General features: G+C 34.4%; 1 protein-coding gene across 1 annotated transcript in view; it reads right to left on the bottom strand.

Moving 5' to 3' along the window:
* Positions 1-1,432: 1,432 nt before the first annotated feature.
* The window catches only part of LOC144436485 (glutamate receptor ionotropic, NMDA 3A-like), a 65,881-nt gene continuing 53,857 nt past the window's right edge, over positions 1,433-13,456 (bottom strand). Inside the window, exons 3-8 of the mRNA XM_078125286.1 lie at positions 11,959-13,039; positions 10,710-10,855; positions 9,084-9,345; positions 7,906-8,070; positions 6,225-6,319; positions 1,433-2,114 (exon numbers count right to left, since the gene is read on the bottom strand). Coding sequence (XP_077981412.1) covers positions 1,433-2,114; positions 6,225-6,319; positions 7,906-8,070; positions 9,084-9,345; positions 10,710-10,855; positions 11,959-13,039 — 2,431 coding nt within the window. The remainder of the gene's footprint in view (positions 2,115-6,224; positions 6,320-7,905; positions 8,071-9,083; positions 9,346-10,709; positions 10,856-11,958; positions 13,040-13,456) is intronic.

Genomic DNA, 13,456 nt, shown 5'->3' with positions numbered 1-13,456 from the left:
GAATACTTACATCTCCCGAAGGATTCGGTATGTTCGCCGTAAATAGGTATCAAGGTATTTCCTCTTATAACGAGTTAATCATAAACAAACGGATTAATCTTGATATCATCTTCCCTTCCTTAATCAGAACGCCTTCTCTGCTTTCCATATCTTACTAATAGGGTTCTTGATCAAATCCCCATGACGACACTTTTACATATAAAACCACGATTGATTTACAATTCGACCTATACTACTGTCAATGTTAAAGTTTTACCAGACTAAAGTTATCAATTTATATTTATATTGTGCGGAGAGTAGTATGCTCTCGAAGCTGATCACACTTAGTTATTATTGAATTAGGATTTTTATCATCTATAATAATTCGTTTGTTGTTGCTTGGCAACGTGGGATTAGGGTGGCCAAATCCGAGTTGTATATCCCCATGATCCTCCATACATATACTATGAACACAAAACTTGAAGTTTATGTATATATTTGGTAACATATAGGGACTCGTAATTTGATTTCCGTTGCTCTTGAGCTGATGTCAAAGTATGAACTGTTCCCCTATAGTAACATTATATTTTAGGTAAATCTTAACAGTGACTTAAGCATCAATTTTAAATAAATGCTTAATACGTGACTTCATCGACGCGTACACCTGGTATTCACAAACCAAACGTGAGTACAAGCTCAAGTTCATCCACATTTCATTGATCATGACATTCAACAACCAAAAGAATGGACTAAACATGGGTGGACAGAAATAAAGAACTTATTGTAATCAAAAGTGAACTCTGACCAGAGGGACTATGACAATTTAAATATTTGCGATTAACATAGTTACCAAACGTACTAGATGTAATATTAACAGTAGCGATAATATAAAGATGGCAGTATTGGCTTTCATGCCAGACACAAACATATCTTACTTATTATCAATATGATCCAATATTTGTTTACATGAAGTCGTTCACTAAATTAGAGAAACTCATTAATGTAATAATTTTTTAACAAAATTGCCTCCTTGGTATAAAGATGAGTCTTATTTCTGGTTCACTAAATTGCCTAGTACTGTATATTGAGACGTCATGACGTCACCATGACCCAGTTGATTGAACGAATGATCACAGTACATGACCCTTGACCCTTGTCAGAACATGACTTTGTGTTCGAAAAAAGATGGAAGACAAAGATGGATGACTTGTCACATGTAGCATCATCCTATCTGAAACTGAATCAGCTGATAGAGTGTGGATGGTCACATGTAGATGGCTACGGCAGCCATCCGTTATATCTCCGAACGATGTCGGTGATTCTTCCCTGCAATAATGAGGTTGCAGTACATACGTGTGTTTTGAAGACAACGATTGACAGTACTTTTCACATAACCATGTTACGCAGTTAAAACATAAATCACCAATTACAATTGGCTTACAACTCTCCACTGTCAACACGATGAATCCGGTGACTTATAACTTGGTCTAGGTTTGAATATTGAATTACATGGTTTAAAGTTGACAGGGTTTTGATATGAGTGTACATCATCTACATCTGTATGCACCCGATCATCAACAGGATTCCGAACAGTGTTCCTAACGTTACGTTTCACCATACTATGTGAAGCACACCCCTGCGAGCTATCGTCTGATCTCACCGACGCTTCCATATAATTCTTTTGATGTAATTCATCATGGCTGTTGCTAGGGTTACCATGGTCAAACACACTGTTGTAAGTGTTTGTTGTACTTCCACTTGAACTTGAATTACGTTTGCTTCTCATCCGATGGTGATCCTCGAACTCCGCCAACTTTCGAAGTAATTGTTCTTTTTCTTTTAAAGCCTTTGCCAACTGTTGTCTCATGTCATGGAGATCACTTTCAAAGTTTTTAATCCGTGAGTTGATATTAGCATCCACTTCTCGTAGTTGGTAATTAACCTTTTCATCAATATCAGTTTGCACGGCAATATTGACTTGTTTTAATGCAATCAATGGTTTAATTTTAGCGACTGCTCTAGATGAGTTATTCAGTAGTGGAGTCGACTCCTGTCTGTCATGTCGAGTTGTCAAGTATTTAGAGATATCATAGGACACGTCTCCGCTGTCTCTCCTATTCCGATGTTCACAGAGTCTAAAACGCACAGAACATAGAAAGAGATAGTTAAAAGACTTGAACAGATGAAAAGCATGGTCTCTTCCACAGTCGTATGTGGACTATAAGATTGAATTCCGGGAAAGTCCTCGTACAAAACATTCGCATTGTTAAGGATTTTGTGTCCATGAATTAAGGACATACTGGTCAGCCTTCCAAAACATTTTCAGTTTTGCTTTGAAAAAAATTAGTATCAATTCACATAACGAATGTTGATTATATAGTGATAGTACAAATGTACTAGTAACCGGTGACGAAGCTTTGTAAAAAATTGGTAATTGCTTAATAGAAGTAATGGTTTGTACTTCGACCATCCTTGAATTTGAGCTTTTAGTCTAAATGCGACTGTATATGGTGTCTTTCTTTTCTTAGTTTGTGCTTTTAGCATTCATTTTCAGTTATAGACAAAATATAGAAACACAGAATGAACATATAAGAAAATATTTTTCTGACTACTAAATACAAAGTATCAACTTGGCATTCCATGAAAATAACAAAAGAAAAAAACACTACGAAATTTGAGATCCTCGAAAATGAAGTACTTGACAGTTATCATTAACATTTACTCTGTGAACAGTAGTGTTCAATAATCAAAACCATACTATTAAGTAATGGGCAGGACCCATATATCTGACTAACATAGCTTCATCCCCCCCCCCCCCCTTACATCATTTCAAGTTCAAGGTTTTGATAATCCTGATTCATTTTATACCAATATATCAATAATAGTCATGTGATTTCGAAAACTTGAATTTGTAAATTCTAAATTATATTCATAAATGTAGGAAAGAAAACTCTTGAGTATTTAATATATGTATATGGATATAACGTCTTAACATAGGTAGCATGTGAATTACAATGCTACTTTGACTATTAAGCTGAAGATCAAACTGATTAATATTCACACTACATTGACTACTTCTTTGAACTATATTTGATATTTTAATCAGTTTTAATGTACTAACTTATTAGGCAGGTTTACTGAACTGAACGACGGAAGAATGCACCCCAAGGACCATGTTTTAGAACATTAAACAAACTTGAATCATCAAAACTAATTGAAGGCGTCTTCCTGCTAGTCTTGAAATCATAAATTTGAAGAACTTTATCCTTTTCACTGTCTCGTTTTCAAAGAAATAGCAAATCTATTAGATCCTATTAGGATTTGGTGACCATTTTGAATATTGCTGCATCTCTTCTTTGTTCTCCGTTAAACTATTTGCATCGGGAAATGTCTTGCATGATCTTGATTTGAACTACGAGTGAACTAGTATATCTAACAAGGTTACAACAAGAAATTTAAGATTTGACTTAATTTCTGAGGCGCCATACAACGTTAATGTGCTGACCAGTACTCGAGTAGGAGTCACTAGCATAACGGTTGGTGAATTGGTGTTTTATATATTACAACAAATCATGCCATAAATACTAGATTATTAATTTAATGAGCTATAAATATTAATGAAATTATAAGGTTTAGTATATGGAGTCTGATTTCACAAAGAACCCCTTAGGCATCAAGAAATGATACCGTAGTAACCGTGTCAAATAATGGTCTTTATCCATATATGGTATCAATGATGTGTACAGTTGATGATTCAAATTAAAGGGGCGTATACAGCCTAAAGTTTAATTTATTGTCTTTGATGGTTATTTTTGACAAAATTGATATATATATATCATATACTCTGAGCGAAAGTAACGATGTCGATCAAGAAAAATTAAGATCGTGATGTTTATGGTGAGACTAGGTGTTAAATTTTCGAAAATTCATATATGCTTAAAAATGCCAGTGTATAATGTTTTATATTTTGTAAACTGATATGTGGCATATACCCCGTGTTACTTTAAGAGTAGACCAAACTACACCTAATCATTGGCCCTCACAATCTGGTCAGCTAATTAATATTACTAGCTTTCAGAACTAATCCTGACGTAGGCTATCTCTAAATAGTCGAAATGTTGGATGATTTGGGTATTTATTTTAGATTTTTAATTTATAAAACAATTTTATCTGTCTTCCTACTTGAAAAATAAATATGACACAACATACACCAAGTCCTTGTTTGTAACTCAATAAATGGCAAATGATTAACAAAAGTGTAAAATATTTGTTATTGTACATACAATAACTTTTGACACATCCTGTAAATATTTTGCAAAGTATTAATTTATTTAATTAATTCACATTGATTTTTCAAGTAGGAAGCCATGATAAAATTGTTGAATAAATTAAAAATCCAAAATATATACCTCATCCATATGTCCACTTTAAAGAATCTATTTTATAGGAACCAGTTGTGCCGTCTAGTGGCATTGCCAATCTCCATAACTTTAACAGCTAACACTGCTAGTTATAATCTTCCTTATACTATTTTGTGACAAACAATATTTGCATCGTACATGTAGCAATATTATAGTTCACAGTACTTTATGCTAATGTCAAACACATTCAAACATCGTATAAAAACTTCCTTACAATAAGAATCACAGCTGGTACAGCTGGAAATCTATGAAATAGTAAAAGGAATGTGTGAAGTTAAAAGGAAAACGAGATTCTACAATGTCTGTGTATATGTATGTGTGTATATGTATGTATGTATGTATGTATGTATGTATGTATGTATGTATGAAAGTATGTATGTATGTATGTATGTATGTATGTATGTATGTATGTATGTATGTATGTATTTATGTGTGTGTGTATGTATGTGTGTATACGTATGTATGTGTGTATGTGTGTATACGTATGTATGTGTGTATGTATGTGTGTGGAATTGAAAAGGGTCACTATTGAGCAACTTTAAAATGTAATTTCAAAATTTGAAGAAAAAAAGACCTTCAGCTCACTCATAACAAAATCAGTTTATAATCACCTAACATAACAGTTACAAATTACGTTACAAGAAATTGTTATTTTATTCATAATGAATCCAAAATAAATACCAATTTATCACAAACATTGCCCCTTTCAAGGTAACAAGGAAAAAAACCATTCAATAAAGAGCCATGAATCCATTCAAAAAGTGATAAAATAAATAGACAATCACGAAGTTACTAGTTTTCTTGCTCTCTACGTAATACTGTAATCATTCGACATCACAAAATTATAGTCAGAAGGCATCATTACGACACAACTACATCACTTTAAAACTTTTTTAATGTTATTTATATGACGGATTCGTAAAAATTTCATTTTCAGGCCACAGGGTAATTTAGGGACAATATCATTAAGTTGATGCACTTGATGAGGGTTTACATATTTAGAATATTGCAAGTCATTTGATATATGGAATAGTGCACGAATATTGTTTACTTATACCTATGTAAAGTATACGTTCGTTAGCTAATATATTAAAATGCCCTTTTTTCTGTAATTGGTAATCTAATTTACATATGAAATGGCGGACATTCGAGTTATATCTTTTAGAGAAAATATCAGAAGTAATAGGTTATTTGTAATCGACGAAGTCGATATCAATTTTGTTTTAAATATCCAATGTTTCAATAACTTTGGTATGATTGATGGGCTAAAGTAATTTCGATGATTCATTATTTCATTTGACGGAGAAATCATTCTAAATGTCAAGATAAACCACCCTTTTCATAAGTAACATTAAGTACTGACTAAGTTACAACCAGCAAAACCAGAATTGTCAAATCGTCAGTCAAGAAACGGGTCTGTCTAACAAAATCTCTCTCTGTTTCTATGTCCCTGTTTTTCTATGTCTCAGTCTCTGTCTGTCTGTCTGTCTGTCTGTCTGTCTGCCTGCCTGTCTGTCTGTGTATGTGTGCGCGTGTGTATGTCTGTCTGTACATATGTATGTATGTATGTATGTATGTATGTATGTATGTATGTATGTATGTATGTATGTATGTATGTATCGCTGTCTGTATGTATGTCTGTCTCTTTGTGTCTCAGTCTCTGTCTGTCTGTCTGTCTGTCTGTCTGTCTGTCTGTCTGTCTGTCTGTCTCTGTCCATCTGTCCCCTCTCTCTCACTCTTCCTCTCTCTGTCGCTCTCCTCCCTTTTCTCTATCTAGATATCTAGATAAGATTATTATTATCATTGCTATCAAATGTTACATACCTGGAACCAATGTTTTTCAACGGAATTTGTTGGCCTCTAGCAGAATATGTGTTATCTTGCACAAGCGTTGGTGAATGTACAGCTCTGTGGAGCCGCTGTAAAGGAAAGGAAAACAAAGTCAGATGCGTGTCTCAGACTCACTGTATTGGCAATCATTCATATGCTACGTGTATAAGTGAATACTGTGTAAACATCCAAACACGGAGTATCACATGTACATATAATACATATTCTTTGGTGCATACGATGGAATTTGAATTATGTTTACGGGAAAATGAATAAAGAGACGCAATCTATGGCATGGACTTGTATTTTCCCCCGAAGAATATATTTGGGAAATATGTGTTAAATTAATGGCAACTCTTTCATTTTAAAACTCACTTCTTTTTCATTTTAAAAGATAGTGTGAACATTTTTATACTTTGAGGCCAAAATGTATTAATTTGAGAAACACAGAAAAAAATGACTTTGTTGAAGTGATCTTGGTGAATGATTGAACACTGTCAAAAACTTTGGGACATTAAAGTAGATATATGGATGAGAACTGGGTATTAATTTTAGATCCAATGTTGTCATGACGTACTATTTGGAAAATTAATGTGAAACAACAAATCCTCATCCATATCTTCACGTTAGAATTATCTGCTGAGTATTTTTGTAAAGTAATATTAATTTTGAGATTGAGATTGAGATCAAGATCGTTCGTATCAAAAGTAGAAAACGCGGTCACCTGAGAGAAGTTTGCAAGATGAGCTGCTTGACTCAAGTGTCATTTGCCATAATATGCCACAGGGTATCAAGGCAGTACACACGTGTCGAGGCAATTTTGCCTGGATTATCATGAATGTATGCATTCCACCAAAACAGATTGTATACAGCCTTAATCCGATGTATCCAATTTTACAATGAATACAATATTTAAGACGATGAAATCTTTAAATACTAAAACAGTATGAATAAAACTCTTTTGACCTTTCTCCAATTGAAATATCATGATGATTATTTTAGATATCCGGTTAAAGTTTATTTCTTCACGATTGTTTAGTAACTAACTCAGCACACTGAATGTATGCATATGTGGTCAAGCCAAGTTTTAAGACTATAATAATTAAATACCGTACGAGGTTCTTAGATGTGATAGAAAACTAACAAACTATAATTTCTGTGTTTTCATAGTGTGATTTTAGTAAGGGTAATTCAAAATTAACGACAATTTGGCCTTCACTACAAAAATAATGAAAACAAAATGACCTAAAATGTTTGTGAAGGTTACCAAACGTAAATTTTGAGACTGTCACGTTTGCTTTTGATTGAAGTCGTTATCCCTTCATGCGTCATGCATTATTATGCATCTTGTTAAATTCTAATAAAATCGTCGTCATTAATTCAACTATTTACTCAATTATCATTCCAGCAATTCGGTGTCGCGCCTCTTGAATCCTGAAAATTGTCTTGAAGTCATTTCTATTCTCTCAAAAGATCAAATTAACTCGAAATCTGACACGTTCGTCAAATTGATTAAAATTCAATAAAATTACAGGACTGTCCTCGACGCAACACCTGCTGCCGGAAATGACGTATGATTTGAAGGTCACCTTGCAAACCAACTCGCACTGGAGTCATTGTTTTTTTGGCGACCAGATTTCCATGGCAATTGTTTGAGGCTATGACGGTCTGTTACCTGTGTAAGCGGTAGCCAATTCAATTTCCTGACATCTTTCCTCCAGCGAGGTACTAATATCCTCTCCACGAACCATTCTAAGCCTAGTGTAACAGTTGCTATAATGATTCCAGTGCATAATAGTATGAAGACTCCAATGAAATGACTCAAATCGAGGGTACTTTCCTGTGTAAGAATAAAAGTATTATTTGTACTTTTCAATATCATTATATATGTTGTACAGAACACGTTTTTTCAAACAATTTGAAGTTGTTACAATACAATTTAATTTTCGTTAGGCTTTAACAATGATATTTGTGTCTGTCTGTCTGTCCGTCCGTCCGCCCTCCCGCCCGCCCGCCCGCCCGCCCGTCCGTCCGTCTGTCTGTCTGTCTGTCTGTCTGTCTGTCTGTCTGTCTGTCTGTCTGTCTGTTTGTTAAATATGTCAAGGCAATGGAATTGTTGCTTGTTTTTTACGCGCAGAGTATTTTATTTTAAATTCTACCATTGACAGTGATGGATGTCTTTCACTGTACCAATAGTTTTTGTTATAGTTATTGTTACCACCAATAATACCTTTTGCAATTTGATCTGTATTTTGACATAATACCCGTTTTTTATTTATTAGTAAAAACGATTTCCGTTGTCACGTTATTCCATCAATTCATTATTTTCAAAATGCTGTCATTAGTGGTAATAACATGCAAAGATAAAGTACATAGCTGTCAATAAAGCGTGCTGATTAAGACGTATAACGCTTTTCGTGATGTACATTTAATACACCAATTTCACCAACATTGCTCTGTTGGTGGGATCGAGTCATGTGTGGAAGTGTACTAGGCAACACAATGCAAAATACTCAATGTACATGTGTTCCATACTCAGGAATATGCAGTGTTCAACCATTTCATATTTATGAGGCTAGCCCCATGAGACAACGCGCGACCGGTAAAAGGCTACCACTAAACAATGGATGGCAAATAATTGTCACTTCGTATTTCCCGGCAAACGCGCATAAAATAATGTAAGTGATGTAAAATAAAACCCAAAGGTTACAAAAAATGCCTTTATTTCCTGAAATGACATTCTCCTTTCAGTAACAGCTGTCGCAGCCGAGGGACTGACAAGTGAATAGATAATAGAGAAATAACTATAAATTAGAATAGGTTGGAGTATGATATCTAAAATTAGGTTCTTACCCCTGTCATTCCTTTTGCTTGTTTTGAGCAACCAGCTGTGTTATACCACTGTCGATGAAGTTGTTCTAGATACCCCGAACTGAAGTATTTATAAATATGTTGCGACACTTCATGTGTGAGGATAGAGTTCTTCTCTAAACCAATACCATAGCCTTCACTGGCAAATCGTTTGCCAACCAACTTGAGTTCACATTTAGGGTCAGATGATATTTGGTAATCTAAAACAGCTGAATCCCATATAAATGCATCTAATTTTCCATTTCTGAAAACGAATTTAATAACAAATTTCAAATATATATAACAGGAAATGTCTTCATATCCCAAAGTAATTAGTTGATGGTACATGCAGATGCTACGATTCTGACGCGAGGCTCTTCATACTAGCCCTTAGAGAGACATAATCGACAAATTCTTATGCCTTCCTCTTTTATTCACGTTTAGAAGAAGAAGAGGAAGTTAATTTTCTTATCTTATTTCTTCACCATATTAATGACTAGCATCGTCAAATTGAGCGATGTATAAAAGGCTTCATGACTCATTTTCACATTTTAACTATGTCTATATTATCTTAGATGACAAGAAAGTTCTGCAGCCGATTATTTTTGATGATTCAATGAATAACTTTAAGGTAGTATTATTTCCGTTCTTAGTCCTCGACTTATTTTCATTGCAGTGGTAACGAGATACAGACGGACATTCAGACAGACGGAAACAAACAACAGACAAACAAACAAACAAACAAACAAACAAACAAACAGACAGACAGAGAGACAAATATATAAATAAATAAATAAGCAAACAAACAAATAAACAAACAATCAAACAAACACATATCAGCAAATACTTCCATTATGAGATTGAAATTAACAAGTAGGCTAATGACATTGTGAATCGTGTTCATTTCAAAATAGCCCTCGACATCAGTGCTGGTATTATATCCAATATGGACCATTCTAACAGGATGTCACGATACACATAAAATACACATAAAACACACTTAATGAATCAAATGAATGTCAACAACAAACTAATTAAGTTTAATAACAATACTTGTCGGTATCATGCCACTCTCATTAAATGATACAGGAGCGGCACACTCTGAAACCAGGCACCAAAATAGCATTCGAAAGCCAAACAGTGGCAAAATAAAACTGAAATGTGAGTTTTACATATTATTGCGATTTAGTATTTGCATACCGAATACAATGGCATGATACCGATTTAAAATTTAAGGACATTGTCACGCAATCATGGATAGCGCTTGTCTTTATACGTACAAATGCACTGCAGATATAGTCAAAGTAGCCTAATATACAATGTACCATAATCTGAGACTGTACTCATATTTTGATGAATATAATATATATATATATATATATATATATATATATATATATATATATATATATATATATATATATATATATATATATATATATATATATATATATATATAAGAGTTCTACACGTTGCTGGACATGATTAAACGTATGTTAACATTTAGAATGGCAGAGGTCTATCTCTAAATAAAACAAAATCAACCGCTTAAGACCTTACATTTAGTAACCGCTGTGGTCCCTTTAACTTACTTTCGTTTGTAACTGTACATGTGGCTCTTTAACTTACTTGAGTTTCTGGATCCCTGTTTGTGTACTATTTACTGCATGTTTTGATATTTTCTGAGCTAATTCTGGATAACTGCGCCATAAGAAAGATTCGGGACTACTGCTCTTGATAGTTGCTGTACTGAAGCCCTTCGATTCGTGTTGCAGCTGACAGAAAAAAATACACAATTTAGTCTAAATTGTCTGGTTGGGAATAAATGGCCGAGTACAAAATATCACTCCGGTCACAGAGTATGAATGTGATGTCTGTCTATAATATTAACCTATTACTGCTGGACGTCGATGGTTGCAGTTTCTTAAAATCATCACACGATATGCCAAAAATGTGAACATATCAGCACGTGTAAAGATATTGATGCCAGTTTATATACCAACAATAAAATCGACCATGACACACTGTCACGATTGCGATGCCTAAATCGCCTCACTAACCCAGTATTACCATATTGTGTAGATGAGACAACCATACGTTCCCTTGATAGGCGATGGGATAGTACTGTAGACTGTTTTTCTTCATTTGCACCAATGTTAACGAAATGGTTAGAACGATGAAATTTTGAAACAGGATTCTCGATTATCTAGACACAGTGTATACTGAAGTAGGCGGATTAGATCTTCACCAGTAGAAAATAAATAAAGTTGACAAACCAATTTACATCAACAACTGTTAAGGTCATAATTAATCTAAAACGCATGAATGTAATATACATGTAGTAGCAATACTCTTTTAAAATGTCTGGCCCTAAGAACTTCTAGAATAATTGTATATATACTTGAGGAAAGTAGCTATATCCTGTAATCATGGAGAGTATTTGAATAGTCACCCTCGATAACCTTTCAGTATGTACTATCGTGTGCAATAGGCCCTTTTTCCAAATCCGCCATCTTCAATGTTGCATTGTGGGAATATGTTATCAAGACATTGTCTTTCCACTGACATCAACATGAATTAAATCACATTTACGAAAAGCTATTTCGCTGTTTCGTTGTTGCAGTCGAGATTTTTTATTTTTTTATTTTTTATTTATTTATTTATTTATTTATTTATTTATTTATTTATTCTATTATTATTATTATTATTATTATTATTATTATTATTATTATTATTATTATTATTTTATTTTATTTATTTATTTTTTTTTTTTTTTTGGGGGGGGGGGTCTGAAATCCAAAACCTAAGAATGGAATCCCACCGTCCTTTGTATCCACACATGATCAGCTTGGATTGCAATTCAGTAACTATAACTTACCTTTGGGTCGTTTATCCCGGTTATTTCGTTTGGTTGCTTTTCGCTCACCATAAAGGCAGCTAAGTTGGCTGTATAGCTAGCTATGAATACTAATGAGAATATTGCCCACAGGTTAATAAGAAAGCGACTAGCCCAACATTTTGGAGATTTTGACGGTACAGTATGTGAAAATAATATTGACCAACAGAGCGTTAATGCAGATGGAAAACTGAACACTCTTCTACGGTTTCTCCCATGTGGTGTTAGGCCATATGGACTATGCCATTCATATATTGTGGCAAAAAATGCCGTGGCATGCAATGTGATAAAGATCCCTAGCCACATGCTCCATTCTAAGGGTTCCATGAATGACCCGATTGACGCTTTCCCTTTGCGACGAGCAACAACAATGCTTAAACTAGTGTCGTAAAACGGCGCTGAAAAGTCAATCACTTGGCTCCTTGCCGAGTTTATACTAAATGAGGCAACAGCCATGTCGGCGACGTGGTTGGTTAAGTCCCCAACCATTCCATTCCAGACGTTCTTCTCTTCAGACCCAAAGTGCCCGTCGGCCACAATGTACAGGTCATAGTCGAAATTCATATCACGACTCAGCCTTTCTAATATATCGTAGGCCATTCCCGAACAACAATGTGCCGTGTATGTAGCTCCACTTTCTGAATGTGTAGTAGAATTGGTAAACATTCCAACCTCTCTCCAGTGCTTGAATGCGTTCTTTACATCGTCCTCCGATGTCTTTTTGTTAGGATTTTCAGTAAATTTTAAACATAATCCTCCGGTAAAACATTCCCGTCGATCTGCTAAATCACTTTTGAACATAAATGGTTTCTCCTCTATAGTAACAATTATAAGCTGTCTCTTAGCCTTATCAAAATTTGGCATAACCTCTGTCTGCCCAGGCCACTGAATAGAATTCATGTTCAAGTTGTCTTCGGACCACGTCCCAACGTTAATCCAGCCTTTACCTTGTTCATCATTTTCTCTCAAATTCAAAATGTCGTACGCAGCTACGTTTAGGTCTCCGTTATAGTCGAAAGAAATAGTGTCTCCATTTCTCCTGAAATTGGTTTGTTTAAGGTATCTGAAATTATCACAAAAGGAAATTTTAGTGTGCATAATTTATAGTATAAATTCACTTGTCATTGTTGTGTTTTAAGGCTTATCGCTGATAACATAAATTTATTGTTGTCATTTTGCATAATTTTATTACTAACCTACACTAAAATATGTTGTTGTATAAAAGTTTCATATTTTGTTTTGAAAAATCAAATCTGTAAAGCATATCTCCATATTTTATCTAGATAGCAATGCTACATTCTTACAGGGAATTTAAGGTGAGCATGCAGTTACAATGAGCTGAGATATCAAGTTGAACGAGATCGGCTACAGTTAAATCAACCTCTGCAGAATAAAGCAGACATTGACCTCTTACTGTGAAAGTGTTTAATTGTGTGGGGTGTGAGGTCAAGGCAAAGTTAGATATTTGAATAGCTAAACA

The sequence above is a fragment of the Glandiceps talaboti genome, chromosome 6, assembly GCF_964340395.1.
Source record: "Glandiceps talaboti chromosome 6, keGlaTala1.1, whole genome shotgun sequence".
NCBI classification, from domain to species: Eukaryota; Metazoa; Hemichordata; class Enteropneusta; family Spengelidae; genus Glandiceps; species Glandiceps talaboti.
Note: the sequence above shows the minus strand (reverse complement) of the source record. Positions and strands in the feature narration are given on the sequence as shown.